At 33.8% G+C, this 22,222-nt stretch overlaps 1 protein-coding gene and 1 long non-coding RNA gene across 7 annotated transcripts in view; one reads left to right on the forward strand and one right to left on the reverse strand.

Annotated features, from left to right (window-relative positions):
• LOC117601875 (uncharacterized) overlaps nucleotides 1–21,965 on the forward strand; it is a 48,216-nt gene extending 26,251 nt beyond the window's left edge. For 4 of the 6 annotated variants that reach the window (XM_034319192.2, XM_034319194.2, XM_076691635.1 and 1 more), the window contains 4 exons: nucleotides 6,336–6,362; nucleotides 10,247–10,340; nucleotides 15,679–15,970; nucleotides 20,803–21,965. In XM_034319192.2, coding sequence (XP_034175083.1) covers nucleotides 6,336–6,362; nucleotides 10,247–10,340; nucleotides 15,679–15,970; nucleotides 20,803–20,970 — 581 coding nt within the window. In that variant the 3' untranslated portion in view covers nucleotides 20,971–21,965. The remainder of the gene's footprint in view (nucleotides 1–6,335; nucleotides 6,363–10,246; nucleotides 10,341–15,678; nucleotides 15,971–20,802) is intronic. The other 2 variants (XM_034319195.2, XM_034319197.2) reach the window with 1 other exon arrangement.
• Nucleotides 169–2,140, reverse strand: LOC143306009 (uncharacterized). The gene is made up of 3 exons (XR_013063269.1): nucleotides 1,977–2,140; nucleotides 1,711–1,785; nucleotides 169–312 (listed from the first exon to the last, which is right to left on the reverse strand). It is a non-coding gene; the product is annotated as an uncharacterized LOC143306009 (long non-coding RNA).
• Nucleotides 21,966–22,222: the final 257 nt, after the last annotated feature.

Consider the following 22,222-nt stretch of genomic DNA (forward strand, 5'->3'; position numbering starts at 1 on the left):
AATAGTATTTTCCTATTTTCATTATACCAAACTACGAAAAAATCTCAATGAACGTTTTAAATTGTTGCGTTGGAACATGAATCCTTGACCGCTCAAGCGTAGCCCAGATGAAACAGTATGGTGCTCTACGATTTCCTTGTAACGCTCTTTATTTAAAATACAGTCAGTTTGGACAAGGCCACCTGTTTCTACTACAGAAATATATTTCCGGACTTGAATGGACCCACCTTTATCGTTGATTGCAATTCATGTATATAGATCAGCAGTATCACTTTTGAATCGAGGGAATTTCCGGTTGGCATATTACATCCGCTGGAAAAAACGATACAGCGTTTCCTAAAGTGTATTAATATTAATGAATTGCAAATAAAATAATTATTGTAGATGTAATTATAATTATCATAAAATGCAATATAAGGACAAAATTTTGAATGTTATAAAAAATTTGAGATCTTACATACAAAAAATCAATAACATTATCAATAATATCTATTTAATTCCGTCTCACTTTCTATCCAATAGAAATCACATCTAATCGGTTGAGGATTAGCAATTCCAGAAAAGATAAGGAAGTTAATATGAGGGTGTTTATTTCGCGATGAATTGATCGGTGATAAAAAGTAATTTACTTAAGTAACTAATTTAGCATGAATTGTAATTTGTGATGATAAATAAGTTCTTTGTGATAAATGGGCCCAAAACCCTAAAATTTGTGTCTAAGGGGATTGAAGTTTAAAAAACACATAAAAGTTGCACCTAATGCTTATTTCTTGTACGGCAAACATTCATAATCAAAATCACTAGTTATTTATTAAGTCTTGCTCCAATGGACTATCAGGTGTTCCGGTATATAAACCATTTTCTAATAGAGAAAACATTTAAAAATGAAACAGATGTGTGCCAGACCGTCACGAACGTTTTTTGCTTTACCGATCGAATAATTTTATCTCTAAAGGTTTTAGATTCTTTCAACATGTTGACAGAAGAATATTGATGATGATTAAGATTAGTTTGATTAATGACATAAATGTATGTTCGATTCATAGAAGTATTAAAAAGCTGTTCTAATTGAGAATAGTTTATAAATACTAGAAAAATCTTCTAGAATGGATTTTGAAAAAAAATCTTGTATATAATTTAACCCTAGAAAAATGAGTACCTAAGGATTGATTCATAACCATGCAATTCCTAGTGCAAAAGTTATTATATTTTAGTAAAAGTATTATATTTTATTGAAAACAGTATCTATTGTATTTTGCATGTTTATAATTCATCTCTGAATGGTAATTTATTTTGAAGATAAATGTGTACAAGATAACATACTGCATAATATTTTCATACTTACCCGCTGCTTTGTGTAAAAATATTGGTTTGATAATGTGAAAGTAGAGAAATTGATTATATCAGTAGGTGATAATTTTTTATCGATAAGGCTGCGTTACAGCACCGACCAGAGACTGTTACATTAACAGTTAATAAAGTCTCTCGTCACTGTTGTCTGTTTTGTAAAATATCAAATAATGGTATCCAAATTTATTTTAAAAAAATTTAAAATAGTTGAAACAATAATTGCGAGAAGGATTTTTGCCAACTGGAAGGTTAAGACCCAAAATTTTGCGAAAAACCTTTTGCTAAGGTAAATGTCACACTCTGCATTACCGATATAGCTCAGAATAAGATTACACTAATGATAAGTAAGTAAGTACTTACTTACTCACTGCATCACTGCTTGAAATCCGGGAAATTCTCTAAGTAGATGGCACTACCAGTATTGCTGTCAGAGCACTGAAAGAGAAAACATTTTTTTCTGTTCATTTTTATCTTGATTACTTCTAATGCATTAAATGCAGTTTAATATCTTTATTTAAAGCATGTGATGGATACATAATGTTTTACTAGCTTTAATAAATTGGAAAAGATCACTATTGTAGAAATAAAAATTTTCATAGGGCCATTAATAGGTACTATTGATTTACCTCTAAGTGATTATAGTATTTCAAAGTGTTGGCGATCTTGTTGAAATACGCAAAAACCAGTTTCTTCTACAATTTGCTAATGAACCAGTCAGTAACGCTTTTCTAGCAGATCCTTGACGTAGACGTGTAATTATAGCGATTTAGAGATGGTATAACAATCTCTAGAAATTGTATAGATCTAGAAATGGTATAATAATCTCTATCAGTTGCGTTGTTTGTTGCCAGATGGCGCAGGTGGCATTCTTTTAAATGCATGCATTAGTATAAGGAAAAGTGTAAAAATAAGACTTGTAGTTTTTCAACTTATCCTCCAAATTTTATGACATAAAAAGTGGTTTGTATTATTCCTCGTCTGTAACTGCAGAGAAAAATAAACCTTAAAGATGTCGTGATAAAACACAGCAACGTGAGGAGTAAGTAAAATAAATATTATATGAAAGAAGAAAGGTGTAAGTTATTTTTGGTGTTCAGTTTGTACGTTTTGAGGCACATTGTAAGAGAGTTGGTTAACTTTAAGTTTTCATAATGTATAATCATGAACCTGCCTTGAAGATTATTTTACAGTTTTTAAGCTTCATGATTATGTTTACATTTAAATGTAACATAGAAAAAATGAAGCTGGTCATTATCGCCATTTAATACCAGCGTAAGAGTAGTTCAATTGTCGATTAACCTCTCGTTCAACCGAACAATCAACATTAGTTTACCGCCAGCTGCTTAAATATATTCCCTGGGCACGTGACTATCACAAGGTTGGCATATGCAACGTATCCATTACTCGAAAATTCTATTTCTTTTTTTTATTAAAGAACCTAACAATTTTTTACTTCCTTTTTAACACTATCACATTATAAAAACTAATATGGGTGTAGAAAGATGTCAGAATCAAACAGTTATTCTATATATAGTAGCTGTTTGTTGTTTAATAGGTTAGGATTTTATTCAAAATGGTGGTATAATTTGATTCAAAAGTATTCAATCTAAAAGTTGTTAACTTTGTATTAGAGGATAGTTTTGTATTTCGATAATGGTGGATTCAATTTAGGGAAAATATAAGAAGTTCTAAAGAACTATCAAATGTATAGTTTTAAAGATCCTTAAACGTAAGTCTTGAAAATTTTTTTTTTTAACCCATTTTCTCACAACTTTCTATTCGTTTATCATGGAGAATTCGTCGCAAAATGATGTAAGGCCATAGGAATATTTGAAACTTGAGTTTCATTTATTACAAACTACCATATCTCATCAGTTGTACACGGCTTAGTGCGTAGAGAATCAATTAGAAGCAATTAGTACCGCTAAACGGGAGACTTGCTACCAAACCTTGACAGTGAAACACGAGACGCTCTAATTCATACAATTTCATGGAAAAACTGCAAATAAAACAAAACATTAGTTATGGTACACAGAGCTACGCGACTAATTATTAAAATAAACCTAATCTAATTAACACGCTTAATACCGCGGGGCCATCGGTGACCGGCACCAACTAAAGAAAAGGTTAAACTTTACTTTAGGGGACACCAAACTTTCGACATTTTTGTTTTTCAATCTATAGTTTTTGATGCGTAGAATCTGAAAATGCAAATTTTAACTTTAGGAATCCAATGGTTAAAAAGTTATAAGCGTGTAAAGTTTGACATTTTTAGCGGGTTGCTACGTTACTGTAGCAACGTATTTTGAACAAAATAATTAATTAAATCAGTTTATTTATTATTCTATATTTCTGAAAAATGGAGACAAATAAATTTCAACAGTTATTTGTTTTTATACTTCTCTATCCTTCTCCGTAGAGCGATAAGACAAGATTGTTTCATCAAAACATTTTTGCTAAACAAAAAAATTAATACAAGATTTATCTCCATAATGAACCAAGGATAATAAAGTTTTTTTGTGAAAATTTAATTATTTCTTTTTAAGGCATATTTCGAATTGCGTTCAAAGTCCACGATTAGCTGTTACAGCCAGTGGGTGAAATTTGGACGAGACTCGATACACATACTGTTAAATGAAACGTCTGCAACAGATATAACAGATTTCACTGATTTTTCCCGACATCGATGACGATAGAATGAACGGTAGCCAAGCGTGAATGCCAGAAAAGATCTGTGCTGTGTCGAGATTAGAATCACCCAGACTGATATTCCAATTTTATCTAAATACTACGTAGAACGAAATTCTTAATTAAAACCGTCGTTTACTGACAACATTTGAAAGATCCTCTTTAATATCTCGCATGAAGGTAAATATACGTTTGATAAAAAGAGAAGAATAGCGTTTATTGACACGCTGTCTGTCGCGACAGACCGGGCCAAGAACTTCGCAAAACGCCGCGTCAGCTTGGGTGGACCAGTGCCCGACTTTCTTATTTACCTCGACTAGTAGTACGTACGTATTATGGAGTACAATAACTACACGATATTATAGGCGGTAGCTATTTAAGTTCTCTTCAATCGAAATATAAACCTTACCCAGTTTGACCCTCTAAGACAGGTATGTCCACAAAAATACTGGGGCACCCTGGTGGTTCAGGGTGCCCCAGTTTGCCACGAGATAAGTTTGGAGGTAGAGATGACAACAATGGCAATATAAGTGGACGAAAATGTCTAGACTCGTCTATATCGTACTTTTTGACTTCCTTTTTCAATATTCGCTTGTATGACCATTGGCGTAGCTAGGACCTTTTTCGAGGGTGGGGCAGATCCATCAAATTTTGGAATGTTAGAATTTGAGAACCTCGTAGTTTTACACTTCAAATTCTTGGATAATATTTATTTGTTAATAATTCTAATAGAACGAAATTAATACCACAATAGAATAGTTAATTAATCAGCACCGTGTTAGAGATACTATAAATATAAATACAGTTTATATTTAAATGCTGAGTAGCTGAGAATATTGAAGGGGTTTTTAGGTGTCGGTCCTCTTGAAAGTACTTCTGGTGCATTCAAATATAAACTCAGAAGCCAGGTCACAGCTCGAAAATAATCCCGAACATTTTAGGAAGACACTATCGTTTTTAGAGCTGTATGACCCTTGCTTCCAACTGTCCCGATTTCATTGACATTCATCCTTCGAAAAATTCTACGAGGCGATTCATTTAATTTGGCCCCCTCGATTATTTTAGTTATCAGTAAACCGATCGAAATTTTTGTTTCTGTTTTTTGTCATACAGCATATGATTTCAAAAGATCTTCAAGATATCAACTTTTGGTTTCTTCTATGTCTTTCTTTTTTGAATAAGTTTTCACAGTTACTTTTAACTTTTTGTGGATATCCCTGTAGTCTTCTTTTGTCTGTTGACATTTGGATGGTGGGTACAGGGTCAAAGAAGACCCAATAGTAAATACCATAAAATGGCAGAATTTACAGGTTCACTGTTCTGATTTCGAAGACCCCTAAGATTTTAACACTTAATTCCAGTTATTTAAGAAGTGGGTGACCCAGAAATGATGATTTCCGATCGTCATCTTTATAAACGGTAGCCATTTGAGTTTTAAGTTTAGATGGAAATTTTCATTGATGGCCCCAGGATCGGATTAGGATTTCAAAGGATCCGGGGATATCAAACTTTCATGAGGTCCCATGGTTAATAAACTTGATTGAAACATTAAAATTTATTCTAAATAAAATTAAATAGAATTTAATCAAAGGTTTATAAGGAGGCCCCATGCAAAAGTTCCATTTCAATTTCCACAAATATTTTAATAATTTGTCATCAACTACAGACACTCCATGTATTTCTTTATTTTTTTCGTGATTTATAAGAACGATATCTTACGTTAAACGATAAACGAAACAGTGATGTTGTGATTTGTCCAAATTTACAGGGTATAAAGGGTGAAACGTTTAATTTGAACATCTGAAATAACACTTAAATCATTCACTGTAGGAAGAAATTGGTTCATAACAAAATAAAGCGTTATTAAGGGGACATATGGTACGTGTATCGTTTCTTTCGTTGCCTTACTTTACTCCGGAGATATCCAGGTCACCTTCGATGTTTTCAAATGGAATAGCTCACTTTTTATTTCACATCTCGACTATATATCAAATATAAAATTATGCTTTTCTTTTATCACATATTTTCGAAATAAATAATTCAACTCAATGAAATAAGGAGACCTTGCAGAAAATAGGGAGATCTAGTTATGAAAAATTAAACTTTCTCGTTTCTTAGTAAAAAAAAAAAGTGATTACAATTGATCTTCAATTATCTCTGAACAACCCTATCCCCTCTGGTTCTGTTAATAACGAAATCTGATATTCTTCGCGAGGATTATATTAGTAGCGTATACACTCATTTTTTTTTTTTCTGTCGGTGAGCCATATTAATTTCAATCGTTTTTATTGTTTCAGAGTCCTTGCGATTCTTGTCCCATCTTGGTGAGTGATCTTTTATTAATGCGTTAGCAATTACTTGCCTGTCGAATGAATTTCATCGAAAACATTTTAGAAAAACAAAATTTCGACGAGATGTAACGTACGATCGGTCAAATAACTTTTTCCCTATGGTAATTTAATTTTCTTAATCTATTTTCATCGTTCGATCACTAGGGCATGGTTGTATTAGGGGTCGTACTATATTATTAGGTCGTTGCATGTTAAGTGGCTGACACGATTTGATGACATAAAAATACCCTGAAATAACTCTTCTTCTATATCGATTTAAAGCTTGAAATTTTCTAAAAATGATCACGAACACGTTTCATTTATATTTTTAACCATTGAACTGCGGAGTCTGGGTCAGTTGAGATCCAAACCTATGAAACATACACAAGAATATTAACTTAAAAAATTTGGAAGATGAAAATAATATGAAGTACAAAATTAAGTTAAAATTGGGGCTCTCTCCATGGTCCGTCGTCCGAGAATTAATAGATAATGGTTGCTTGTTAATTATAGCAAAATAACAACTAAATTTGATGACATAAAAGAACGACAAAATGGCACTTATGGCACATCAGTCTGAAGCTTATGGCACAAGTTAATCCGAAATCGTTTCAAAACAACAATATATTATCAAATTGATAGAAAAAGATAAGATTTAAATAAATCAGACGGAAAGATAATTTACTTATGGGATTATGTTGGTCGCAGTCAATGATTAGATCAATGATCTCCACCAAACTCGATAGCTGTAATTCTATTTTCGACTGGCTTCTAAACTAGGAGGTTGGATGCCTCGAAATAACTTTAGGGCGGTAACTCTCCATGAAGCCGATCAATTGGTTTCTAATTGAAGAAACTTTCCGCGGTATAGAGCCAACGGTTCCACGGTCCGAGCACGTGACATTTATGTGATGTCTGACGTCAATAAGATCGAGAATATACGAAATTTGATTTTGACAGAAGATAAGAGAAATGAAACGATGGGGGATCGTCGGGATTTTGCGAAAATCTCAAGGTTCTTAGATCTTGGTGTATATTTTTAAAAATCTTCTATAAAGTTTCTGTTTCTGTAACTTAACCCTGGAAAAACTAAGCAAGGTTGTCCTTGAGCCAAACAATTAGCGAATCTCGTTTAGAAATTTAAACAAAAAAATTGTTTATTTTTCTCATGTTTTCAGCATGAGTAAAGGATCGGATTAAGATTTCTGGGGTCCTGGGACTATTAAATCTGAGGTCCCCCTTGATTGATAAATTTGATTCAAAAATTGAAATTTATTTTATAAATATTAAATAATATTTAGTCGTAAAAAAGGGGGCAAATATTTATTCAATATTTTTCTACCCTCTGAACAGTGAGGTCGGCTGTGGTCCCCCTTAGACCTGCCCTTATCCCGGCTCTGAAGGTCCTCCTCAAGTCCAGCAATTAAAAAACATTGAAAATATGTTATATTTCTTATCTAAAAATTTCCCCAAAATTATGAAAATTATCATGTTTACGATATAAGTACTTAAGAAATGATCTTGATTTCGTAAAAATATTATTTAAAGAAGAATCAATTTTTATTGGGTAAAGACAAATGTTTTAGAGACTTTGTTTTTAACAATCAAGCATAACGTCATGGAAAAACACGAATTGACGACATCGTTTTGAATGAGCGTTGTAGAAAGTTGACGTTAAACATGAGGAGAACTGGCAGAAGGACTTGACGTACATCATACAATTTTGGATCATAGATATACATAAGCTTAATATAGTTTCCAATGTAGGTGGCTGGATATCGCAGCAACTTAGAACGTAACAAGAATTACTGCGTTCATTACTCCATTTTCTCGGTACAAGATCATTTATAAACGAATGAAAATATTATATCGTAAAAAAAAGATTAATTAACATCTTACTGAAAAATGACAGCACAGTTGACGTCATATATGTAGATAAAAGGCCAAGATATTTATTTATTTATCAGTTAATTTCATCTCCTTATTTTTCAAGCATCCAGAGCTTCAAAGGAAACTTAATTTGCTTATTTGTAATTGTTCAATTAAAAATGTGTGTCGAATATTGAAGTTTTCAGAGAGCAGCTTTAAAACATCTTCTACCGTCTGTATATTTTGATCGTCGGCCAATACGCTTTTCTATAGCTCGTGAAAATTATACATTTGCGTCAGAAGGTTCTTTACGTCTTCAAACGGGTCGTTATAGATAGTCCGGTGTAAAAGCTTGTTCGTTTCAACGCTGTTTACTTCCGAGTATCTGTTGAACATAAAGAAACATCTGGTGGCAGTGACATTGTTGGCGAAAAAAGAATAGATGATACTATTAAACGTAATTAGTATACAAAAAGAATGTTTGTACGCTTGATGCACGTATGAAAATACAGGAAGCATTCAAATTATTGTACTCAAACGACAATTGGAATTTTTCAAATGGTTTTGGTATTGAAGGTCTTACAAAGAAGGCTTAAGTACCATTATTATTCTTTGGTATGTTACATAAAAGTCATTTGAAAATATATCTGCAAAAATATTGCAGAGTGTATTAGAGAAAACATATAAGAAATTTTTAATTTTAATTTTTCACCCTTAATTATTGGCAAGGGTTATGGTACTGATATTAATATTAGTATTGCTACTAATATTGGTATAGTATTAATAGTGATATTGCTAGTGGTATTGGTATTGGTAATAATATTAGTATTAATATTGGTATTACCATTGGTATTGGTAGTGCAACGTAATTTGAAAAGAAGCATTAGCAATAGATATTGATTAGTTCGTTTTGCAGTAGGGATGGACACCCTCGAACTGAATCATACAGAATGATTTCGTAATAAAACGAACGTGTTGATCTCGTGATACACGTGTGTACCTGACAATGATAGATAGATTGATGCTGAATGAAATCAACAATTTTCAATCACCACCAGTTTTCAAAACTGAGCATCATCGTTTTATTACGCTTCAGACATTATTTCTTTTATACTTGTTCTCCGACCTCTAACTGACTGTCACTAATCTTCCTAATGCTTTTATCTACTTATCGTAAGCACACGTTATTCATTTCTTTCCCTGAAGGAATCGTACAATTGACAAGGGATTATGACAATCTTATGCATAGATCAAATTAAATTGTTAAAAATAAAATTGATCATTCGAAGAGAAGCTTTATTTTTGTGCGATGCAACGCGGATTTGTACACAAAGGATTAATTGAATTTAATATTTTATTTTATCAGTGAACTTGACTTTTGAAATAATGTGACAGAAATAAATTAATTAGTACCGGATCAATGAGAGGTCGAACGATACCATCTGATTTTCTTTACGTGGGTTAAAGTAGAATTGTTTTTTGTTTAATAATTTATCGAGAAAATCATTTTTAACGTAACGAGGGTCTTTATAAACGCCTACTTAGGTTGGTCATTAATAAACGGTGTTTTAGCACCTTCAATGATTCAGAAATAACGGGACCCTTACTATTAGTTCATTGATTAGATACTTTAACAATGAACCGTAGTTAATCAGTGTAGTGAAAAAAGGTATTTAAAAATAAACAACCAACGTCATGATTATGGTAGAGTTCACGCTCTGTTTGACGTCATATAGAAAACCTTTGCCACGTATAAACGGCGAAGGCAGATGGTTTTAAAATCAATAATCGAAGATGAATAAAGATTATATATGAAACTTATATGACGTCATCATTTTTATAACGTCATAATCGTAGGTATAGTTTTATCTCTCGCGATGATGTTTTGCCCTTTTTCTTAATCTGACAATGACAATCAACATGTTTAACTTCCTTATTGTTTCGCATCCAATGATAAATAATAAGAGATGATATTTTATGTTATACAGCTTATGCTTTTATTTATGCAGATCCACCAGCCGACAGCGTATACATGATATGCGGGGTGCTGATCGCTTTGGTGTTAGTAGGGGTCATCATCGTCCTACTGGCTGTGACGATCAGGTAATATAAGAAAAGAAAAAAAGAAATGAAAATTTTTTATTTTACTTTTCACTCTTCTGTTATATTTTTGCACGTGCATTTAACCCTTTATGGTCAGAAGCTCTTCAATTGAAAACTAATTAATATACATCTCATCTTAAATTGATTTCTATGCTTTAATAATAGACAACGAGACTTGTTGCAATAAAATTAATGAATGATCGAATTCCGGCCATGAAGGGTTAATCAATTATTTTCTTAGATTGAAAATTGAACAGAATTTCTTATTTATAAGCTTGAATTATTCAATGATATTATAAACGGAGAAAAAGTTATTCCGTTTACTTAATTTCAATAAGAAAAAGAAAACAGAGCATGGAAACAACTTCGAGAGCTTCTTTGGAAAGCATAAAGCGACGAAGGCAAAGGAAATAACATAGATATGGATCGGTTTGATAAATCAGATTAATTGAACAAGTTCCTAAATGAATCGACGAAGGAAGGAGATCTGGAATTATTGAAAATAGAAAGTTTACAATTGGATGCTCGTTTCAAGCATTAATTGTAGCTTAATTGGACGTACATGAACAAATTGCGTGCATTCATCTACTAAAGTTCAATCCAATTAAGGCCACCGTTGACTAATTTTTCTTCTGGGTATCTATTTTTCAATTGATTCACCTGTAAATGGATTATTGTATTATTAGCATCGTATCATCAATTAGCCAATGTAATAGTCGAAGATGACTTCAATTTGAGTACAAAGATGTTAGCTTTTTAATAACAGAATTTAAAGGTAACCAAGTTGTATTCCACGAAATCCTAGGGAACCCTAGGAATCCAACTAAAATTAATTATCAAATTCTAATTTAAATCGGAAGTCTTAAGCGCCAGAACTCGCAGATTGAATAAATAATTCAACAGTTATTTTTCTTTTTCGATGATTCTTAAGTATCTTTGTCACCAGATAAGGAAAGCTGTAAAAGAATAAAAACGTTTCGTGGAAAGTGATGACTTGACTAGGGAAGCATATTGTAGAAACTTGTCGAACCTATAAAGAGATTATCAACAACGGTGAGTTGAATTCGAAGGTCACACGTGAATTCGCATGAGTAAAATGTGAAAATCCGTTAGCCAATAAGAGAATTTCATTGTAATAAAGGATTTTATCTTGGATTTACCCAATTGTAAGTTTTCCTGTCGAACAGCATCGTGATTGAGATTATACGGAAAGGTTTCTCCATACATCGAATACCGCAATCGATAAAAATACATTTCTTCGTATTTTCGTTTTATTCACTTGAGCAAACTTCGCATTCAGATTTAATCCAGGTACGTTCATTGCGATACGCTTTCCATGAAAATATACTCTATTCTTTTCTCTATGCGGTACTTAACGCGTTCCTCTTTCTCTCTTTATTGTTTCTTTACGTTATCTGGTGAGTTTGTCGAAATACACGATTCGTGAAAGAGATAATGCAAAAATATGTTTCATACGGAAAGAAGTGTTCCAGGTAACGAATTGTTAACACTTTCGTAGACAATGATTATGTATATATATATTTTTTTTTTAAATTAGAACGCAGACTTTTAATCGTGAAATCATTTAATTTTTATAACAATTTTTTTTTATTTATTACAAAATAAAAAATAATATTTTAAACTAGAGTTTAATGATTAATTATATTCTTGTACACCCCTGTTCTCAGGGCTGAATTAAGGGATAGGTCTAAAAGGGGCTACAGCCCTTGGTCCCACTTTTCAAGGGGACCTGGTTATAAACCTTCCATTTACTTTGTCAAGAAATTATAAATTAAATTTTTTTTTCGCTATAGATATTAATTGAAAGCATTTAATGAATGATAAGAATAATCAGCAACTTGAATAATCCAAACGCGAATAGACGGAAAACACATTTTCTAAGGATTCCACTGATTGACTCACTTCATGATTTTCCTCAGTTATTACGTTTTTCTGTTTAGTAAAATTATGTAAATTAACGTTAATTGGCGGGAAAAAAAATATTTACATTCGTCTTCGTATTTGTTTTTCAAATAGGTTTAAACACGAATCTGCGTTTTCAGAAACAGCATGTTAAACGTTAGAACAAAGAAATACTGTTAGATTTATAGTGAGCAGTAAGTTGTAACTTACTATTGTAAACATTATGAATCGTCACGATTATTATATTTCATAGAAAAAATTCTTTCTGTATCTGGAGGAACAAAGTTTTTAATTTTCAGACACGTTATTTTTTCCATGCCTGGAAGATAACAGCGGTTATTACTTAAATCAGTATTTGTTTCACACAGAATAATAAACAGATATTTTTTTGTTATTGTTTGATTATTTGTTCATTCAGTTTGAAATTTTAATCGTAAAATTTTTACATTCTATGGCTTCACCCAAATTTTTATCTCAAAATTGAAAAATTCCAAAATTTTAAAATTGTCGACACTGTTGGTAAAATTAAAAGATCTGTCCCACCCTAGAAAAAAAATTCCAGTTACGCCAATGATTAACAGCAACTGCCTATAGATAAGAGATGCGAACATATGTATAAAAGGATTATAGTCAATCTGATTGAAATTCACCAAATATAGAGTAGAAAGTACTTTCGAGTACAGTAAAAGCGTGAATTGATTAAACTTGAATTCAACAGATACGAAACCCGATAGACTAAGTCAGCAGATATAGAAGAAAGTTTCCACACAGTTTAAATCAAGTTCGTCGAATGTCGGCTAGGAAAAGAAAAGTAACATTTAAAAAAAAAAAAAATTAATCAACCTATCACTTGTTTTCCTATTTTCGTCTAGATCAATCTATAATAAATGTCCACCGTTTATGCTATAAGTCTGACAGTACATGATTGATGAAAAGGTCAGCTTTCAATTTCTTTCCCTCTTTGTTAGATCCTTTACTTATAAAACTTATTCGATCCTTTCGAAACTACCCGTCCTTTTTATACTCTCCCTTGGGAAAATCAATTCTAAATTTCAACGATCAATTCTGAAACTCCTCGTGACTTGGTCAAATGCCAAAATCTTTTCAGCTTTCTGTTGATTGAATCGAATTTGGTCTTCCTTGTTTGCTCGATTGCAAAATTTCATATTCTATTTTCGATGAATATTAGAAAGTTATTTTGTACAGTCTGACGACTTATTAAATTTAATTTTCGTTAAATTTGAAATTTTTACTCTTGATTAATAATTATTTTATAGCAATCCGTTTCACAAAATGATTAGCATTATCAATTTTTTAAATTTTGGAGGTTGAACATAATTAGGGATATTAAACAATTATCTTTCAAGTACCATTTCTGAGATAAAATATATATAAAAATATTAATTAATTTGTTCGATACGCGGAAGCAATTGTGTGAGATGATGAAATAATTGTAATCGTAATACATACTCGGAAAGTTCAAGTGATAAAAAAGTTGAGCGGATGTGATAGTTAACAAATGGATTCATATTAGTCATCGAGTTGCACTTCATACAGATAAATTAATCATACATTATCTCTGATTATAAATTTATTTTATGAAGGTACCGTTCTCGAACCAGTTACGTTGATATTAAAATACGGTACCCCAATATTTATGTTCCAAAGTTTACTTAGATGTGTTTACATGTATCGAAAGTAAATATCGGGATAGTTGAACTCTATTTTACAGGTACATGGAAATTTCGGACCTTTTTTCATTTTTATGCGAACTTGGTACACTTAACGCGATAATCCAGCTAGTTTTGTAATGTAGCCACATTGTGTGTACACACCCAAGATAAGAATAGATACTAATTAAATAGACCACGCGAATACACCCACCCAATTTTCCCCTTCTTCTGTCTAAGTGGTTGTCTATTCACAAAGCATTTTAATTTTGTTGAGTAAGGGATCACAAGTCTGTTGTGTAATATTTACAACAGAAAATAGTAGTGATTCCAAAACTTTATTATACAATTCTATATTTTGACTTCCCACTTTTGACCTTAAATTTCATTGGAAGTTTGCAAAATAATTGATAATTTAATAATCATGATAAATTTCAAATAAATCCATCGATATATCGATACATCTGTTAGATTATTTCTTGTTTTTTTTACAAAAAATCACTTTTAGATTGACGCCACTAAGTAAGAAATAATACTAGGCTTAATGGATATCTTCTAAATGTAATCAAGATTATTGGATTTAAAACGACCAAAAATTCATTTATCAAGATTTTATCAAACACAGAAAGATGTAGATATATTACAAAGTTACAAATATATATATATATATATATATCTTTACGTTGATAGTTTTGATTATGCTATTTCCAAGAAAACGTTACTGCTTTGAAAAAAGCATGCATCGTTCGCAACTGGCTTTACCGACAACTTTACCGGAATGACGACGATGAAACAGTTCGGGCAAGCGTGTACCGTTCGAATTTCACGTAACGCGTAAGCCGATTGGTCGATGCTCAGGGTTCTCTCCAATCGGAGCGGCGCCTATCTGTGACGTCACTTGACGGTATATAATAGCGCGACGCGCCATCATCTGGCTCAGAGCTTGGTTGGCTTTGAAATGAGCGAAGCGTAGTAAATTTTTCTGTGAGTTCTGGCAGCTCGCGCGCCCTTCGGCAGTGAGAGAAGCCGGGTGGTGGTTCTTCGATACCGAATAATAGTTCGTTCGTTCGGCTGTTCATAATAAAATCCCGGTGTCGTTCATTAACGGTACGAATTTTCCGAAGCTAGTCATCCGAACGCACGCGTCATCGTTTATAGTGAGCACGTAAACGAGAACATTAGGAGTATGCATAAAATACGTCAGTAGTAAAGAAGTAAAGGAAAAAGGTGGGCTAAAAGCACAGGATTATCAAAACAAAATTTTCATCAGGTTCGATGTTTTAAATCCGTCAAATTGATACATTAAACAAACACGATCCAAGCCAACAACTTGTTTCCCCTGTGTGATACAACGTGTATTTACGACGAAGGCTTACGATAAATTAAAAAGAGAAAAAGGAAAGAATTTTGAAGAGAAACCCATTGAGAAAAGTGAAAGAGATAAAAAGAGAGAGAGAGAGAGAATAAAGACTGACAAAGAGCAAAACTTTTGCCAGAAGAATCACCGCTATTTATTTTCTATAAAGAATAATCAAATTATCTCACGGGTTTACCTAGTAGACCCCTGTATATTTTTTTTTTCTTCAAGAAACTATCAGAATTCTCGATTCGTTCGAGAGTTCTACCATAAACAGCCTGAAAATTTCTTCGCAAGTTAAGAAGAAGCTCTCGAAGCTGTACCTGAAATACAAGAGAAAGATGGTCGGGAGCAATGGAACTATGATAGCGATTCGTCTTGTCCGTAGCAAATTGCGGAAACGAGAGGATCACTCGAACGCCGTACATCCGGAACCGGCAGTAGTTCAGACAGCTACGACGCCGCCGGTATCGACGATCGTCTCGTCCTCTTATCCTGTCGAGGGTTGTTGCACTCAAACGTCTACGACCACGATGTCAACGGATCTGGGGAACAACACAAGCATCGAACAGGATACCGTTTACGCTTCGGCCAATCCGACTGATCAATTCGTCTGGCAGTTTCCGCCTCCTTATCCACCGCCACACACACCGGCGCAGTATGCGTTGTACAACGACCAGGTTGGTAAAACTGTCTTTTTTTTTTTTTTGCTCTCACTTATAACCTATATTTTCTGTACCCTTGGATTTGTCTGGTTTTCCCAAAGGATGACCGTCTGTCTATTTGGTTAAGTATTATTCAGTTTAGTTTAGATTTAGTAATATATGATTGAACTTAGAATAGACCATAAACGGATCCACGAATCTTCTTTATGTACCAACAGCAGACGGTCATCAAAGGGCTGACCGTGCCCAACATGGCTTTCTCTTTTAAAACCTATGTGGTAATTTAAGAGAGAGCAGACACGGTCTACAGTCTTCCATAGGAAAAGTTTTTTAAGAAAAAATCTGCTTACGAGAACCGGTAGATTGTGTTTAAGGCCGTTGACGAAACAAACTTGTAATATTGAAGAGTACAACGAAACGAGTCTACCCGTTTCTCTCTTGGCGGTTGATCTCTCTATCCCATGCTACTTTTTACTTGATGTTGCAGCAACCAGTAGAGCTAGTATTACCAGATTCGACTAGTTTATTCCTTACTTCAAAGGACTATTTGGTTATTATAATAATTGCTGATACTGTCTTCTTTCACTGCATTTGTTCCTTGTGCCATAAGTGCCATTTTGTGATACTTTTATGTCATTAAAAATCATCTTAGCAACCATTTTTTATGGCGGACCATGGAGAAGTTCTAATTTGAATTTAATTTTGTATTTCATATCATTTTCATTTTCTAACTTTTACACTGTTCCTTTTGGGTCGCGAATTTTGTTTTCTAACAAAAACTAAACACAAAGGTTTAGATAAAGGTATGGACAACAATGTCGCTCGCTTTGAAGGATAACAGGAAATTAGCTATGTTTTTAACCGCGTCGGCTTTGTTGTGTACGATGTATACTTCCTGCATTCCTAAACTGATCGATTCGCGTAGTACTATAGACAATTTCTTACCCTCTTGTTATATATATAGACATATTAATCTATTAGGGTGCATATACCCCGATCAATACGAATCATTAATTAAAAACATTTTACTTAAAAAAACATAGCCGGATCAAAGAGATATTTTCATTTAATAATTTGTTAACAATAACAAATTCAATAGTTACTGAATTGATGACCAAAAAATTACATTTAAAACATTTTAAAAAGCACAACCAAATTAAAGACAAAAACTTGTTGAAATAACAAATTCATTGACATAGTCATATGTATCATTTTTATTTTGAAAGAAATCGAATTTTCGTCGCGTTAGTTAAATTAAAAATAAACAGAAATCTGTTTTAAAATAACGTAACAGACAGTTATTTTCGTTGCAATTTTACTTGGAAGGCGCCTCGCACCATGTGACATCTGACATTTAATATGTATTCTGTTCAAAGATATATGTCGCTAAAATAGGCAAATTAATTTTTCTTTTTATTAAATTGTATTATCAGCATCATCTTGATATTCGTTTCAGTCTCGTATCGTTTCTTAACTTTTTCAAGTTAAGCTATTCTAATGTAACGAAAATTGACCGTATTTTAGAATCATTTGTTTACGTAACTGAATTAGTTTCTTATCAACGAATAATTTCGTCTCTAAATTTGATCAGTTCTTTTCTTATTACATGCACGAATTGTGCGGTTGATTATTTAAAAATTGGTTGATATCTTTAAACTAAATATTGTGTTATAATGCACTTAAGTTACAATGCAGTTTGCATTCATTATTCAATCGGAGTTAGTCTCATTTTCAAACAATTCATTCCAATTATATAATTTTGTTTCGCTTTCGTTATTTGAAAATTTGTAAAGGCAGGAATTCATAGCGCAATTTGTTTCCTGAAGGCAAATTATTATATTTATTATGTTTGAGTACTCAGCTTACGTACAATAACCTTAGAGACAATTTTATAAGTCAAACTTATAAGATCGGATTTAGAAACTTTTCTTTGAGTAAAAATATATTTCTGAATCTTTTGTTATACGATTTGATACCATAAACAAGTTAGGGAAAATAGCCTCTATACCGCCTCTTTCAGGTCCGCCATTGTGCGTACGAAATTTCGTATGTTGGTTACACAAGGTAACTCGGGAGGGTCAAATAAGGGTGCTGCTAGGTTTCCATAATTACTCTTCAAACGTACATAAGAAAAATGAAACTAGTATAGATTTTTGTATTTAGTTAATATTTTCGCTAAAATATTACGTAATTGACGCTTTTGTTGTACAGAAATAAGGTATATTCCGCATATAAAAGACTTATCAACGTTCCAGGATAAAGCCAGTGACGGTAAGACCTTTGAAAATTGTAGTTATTAATAATAGTCGATGGCGCTATCGATCCTCCAAGGACGAAGCATACGAGCAGACGGGCTGGCAAACGAGTTGTAAGGTCGAGGCTCACTACGAGGCTTGCCGCCAGAAAAATCCCAAACAATCGGCAACGTTGCCACTTCAAACCATGCTTTGTTGCCGTTATTTAACACGCCGTATGTTTCAGTTTCATGCTCCACTTACCGACAAATCTTTACTGCTTTTTCCATTATTATACATCTGCTAGTTTTTCAACTATTCTTATCATAGCAACTCCATTACATGTTGCGTTTCTAGAACGGTACATAAGTAGTATACCTACTATATTTAGTCCCTACGAGTTTAAATTCTGAAATCGACTCATGCCGCCGTGTTTTGAACTGTGAGCCTTGATTATTTCCCATTATAAACGTTCATTATCTACGTCATCGTCGCTGATATCCAAGTGTTTCCACAGGTATGACGTACAATGTATCTAAGTACCTCCTTAGGAAAGGAGCACGAGGTGACTCCTCTTTGCGCGGAAGTGAGATTAGATTGAACGTTCTTTTTCCTTCTTACGTTCATACTATACGTCACGCGATTAATTCCCATTTAAGTATCGGTCGATAAATTTCATACGTTACGATATGAATCTTACATTGGATAAAATTAGAAACGTGGTGGGTCAATTTCATTTTTTGTATAGGTTATGTAACCGATACGTGGAAAACGACCGAATGTTTAAATTTGTTACTATAATTACTGACGTCACCGTGTTACGTGTACGGTTTTAGTCATCACTCGAGTCATTTCACGATTTTTCCCAACATTTTCATCACCGTCTGTCGTCTTTACTCGAAAACTCAACTGCTTGGGGTATGACGTGCTTACTGTCGGCCCTGAATCGGTCGCTTTATGCCATAAGGTTCGAGAGTTAATAATCGAGCACGCGATATCGCGTGTGTAGCTGTCAGTCGGTTACGCAGTACACGAACTGTACCGACGCGTCTGACAGCTCGTGAAAGCCGCTATATTTGGTGTTTTCAATGCATAGGCACATCTAAAAACCTGCCTTTACCCTTCGTGCTGTCTCTAAATTTAACATGGGTGGGCGTCTGACGATCGTTTGCCAAGCCGCCAGATTTTGGTACAGGGTGCAGCTGTCTGGTAGTCGACAAAATAATGCGTCTCTCCTTGACGATATTGGCAATATTCCTGTAATTTTGTTATGGTATTTCGTGGGAAACACGTCGAAACGTATTTTCATTCCTGGCCTTCCTCTGCGACGCGCAGAGGTAAGGTCCTCCCAACTGTCCGACTGCGATTTCAACAAGTAGGTTTTGCAAGATGGTGGCATACAGGTTCCTAAGAAAATATTAGGCGCAGACACTCGATCGACATATTTGGCCCCCTTTCAAAACTTCTGCATTCGTTCCTGGACAAAGAAATCTTAAACTTTGTTAACTTTTTACTTTACACCTAACATTTCATGTATTATTATGCACGATTAAGAACTTGTATACCATCATCTTATAAAAATCCATTGAAATTGAAGTTGTACAGTTAAGATCCTTCTTTTGTCAGAAGAGTCCCTTTCTAAATTCCAGTTAACAAGGATCCTGTCTCTCTGTCCATGTATCATCTATCACGGTCACATCCACCTCTGTTCAACGGTTTTCGTTTGTTCATATTCCTTCTCTTTCTCGCTCTTTTAGCCCCTGGTGGTCGATTTCGTAACGTCTCGCCCGGATACACGAGGCGTATCCTGCTTTTTCAGCCGAGTCAACGTATTCGACTACTTCTATGCCTCGTAGATCATTCTGGTCGTATGTATTGTGTTGTTAAAGTCGTCATTTTCTGAGCTACTTAACCACCACACACGTGTGCGGTTCAAGCTCACGGATGATTTGTATACAGATTATTTCACTCGTTTTTATCATTTGTTTCTTGCTCCTTTTCTTGTAACTTGAGTTACATAAGTGTAGGAATAAAGGGAACGGTAGGAATTAGAGGAAATGGCGGCGCAGGAGGTCTTACCACTGGCTATAATATTCAAAAAGGAAAACTCAAATTTCCTTTAATCAAAAAGAGGAATTAAGTGTATTTACCTTCTTTATCTACCCCCTGGGGTTCTCCCTAAGATTTCCCTGAATCAGCGCCGGATCAAGGACGGTCTCAGTGGGGTTACAGCCCCAAGCCTCAGGCCCTGTTCTAAGCCTTCCATGTACTATGTTAAAAAATGTCAGTGTGCAAATTTTAGACTCAATTAATGTTGCAAAAATTTTGTAACCAAGTTTATCAATTCAAAGGGTCCTTAACAAGATTTGATAACCTCGAGGTCCAACAATCTTAATCCATTGCTGACCTGGGTTTTCCCAAAACCAGAGGCAAAATGGTGGGTGACTCTTTCTCTTATCCTTAAATAAAAGCCTACATTGCACTTGACTGTACTTTCTCAATGGTTAATCATGCCGGTTCTCGAAAGTAGCGTTTGCAAGTTGTAAACCTAAATTCGTAATGCGTAATACCACAGGGATCGTATATAAATAACTCTGTGTGTTATTGTTTCAGGATACCCTTGTACACGCATTACCGTCGGATAGGTCTGGATTTGCAAAGGGCTTTCGTAAGAATATCGGCGGGCGTTGGCGCCGTTTGGTAAAAAGGAAGCCGGAGTCGGAGACTTGTGCCATTCCTCCTGAACTAAAGGATCAGCTAAAGACAATCTATGTATATTGACACCCGACGTCATTGTATCGTTGTCTGTATCTATATGCGAACCTTCCACTTAGTAATCGACGTTCTCCTGCATGTAAGATAGGAATTGTATTAAACAGAGAAGGAAGAAAGTGTGAAAGAGCGTTCAAACGATGGGATAGCTTGCAAAAAATAGAGTACAAAATTATAAGAATATATTTGCGTAACTTCTGAAAGAGAAACTTGCAAAAAGAAAAAAAGGTAAGTGGAATCGATAAGGTCCATATCTATTTCGAGACATATCAAAAAAGTGCCTAAAAATATTTTTCCCGTACAAATATCTAAAATAAAAACGATAGCCTGATCTTCAATATTTTTGTGATAAACATATAAAGCCACAGTTAAGATAATTTTGTATCTCGCACACTGTGAAAGCAGAAGCGCTATTAATAAATGAAAGAAAAAATGTTTTTTTGAAACAGCTGTCCCGCGTATAATAACGTCGCTCGAATCATACGAAAATGTAAGAAGTTGCTAGACTTCGATACGCAGGACAATGGCGTCAAAAATCCTTATGAGACTGAAACGTAACGAGTACGACAACACGAGTTACCTCGTAGCTTTTCTGTACGTTTTTACATGATTAATGATGAGAAATTATTTCGAATCGCTAGTATTAATGTATACCTGAGAATATACAACCGTAGAAGCTGCCTTCCTTAGGGATTATTTTTCTCTTCTACATCATTTCTTCTCCTGGCAGCTTAGTTGTATGTGTAAATAGATGTATAAAGCAATGAAAGTATATAAACTACTTATAATTCTTATAATGGCCGACCGTTAAAGTAAAATTCCGCAATTTCTTCCAATACGCGAGGATTCTAGTACGTTCGGGAGAAAGAGCGGGAACGAAAAAGAAAAAAAGATGTTCGTTCGAAACATCCTCCATTCAGGAACAGAATCATTTCCTTAACTTTAAAAATGGAAATGACGACGTAGTATTTTGTAGATACTTCTAACATAGGCCAATTTAAGATTCTCAAATATCATTCAACAGCTCATATTGAGCTCATAATTACGTAAATACTGATATGATATTTTAATTTCGTTATACCGAGCAATACTTTATTTCCGAGAACGTGGTTAATAATCTAATCAAGTGAATTTTGAAAAAAATAAACATTCATATTTAACGGATGCCACGTTTCACGTTAGTCAAATTATTTGTTTTTGTATAATATATACATATTCTGTGCTCGCAGATTTATGTAATTGCAATTAAATTAATATTTAT

Source organism: Osmia lignaria, chromosome 13 (assembly GCF_051020975.1).
Source record: "Osmia lignaria lignaria isolate PbOS001 chromosome 13, iyOsmLign1, whole genome shotgun sequence".
Classification (NCBI taxonomy): Eukaryota; Metazoa; Arthropoda; class Insecta; order Hymenoptera; family Megachilidae; genus Osmia; species Osmia lignaria.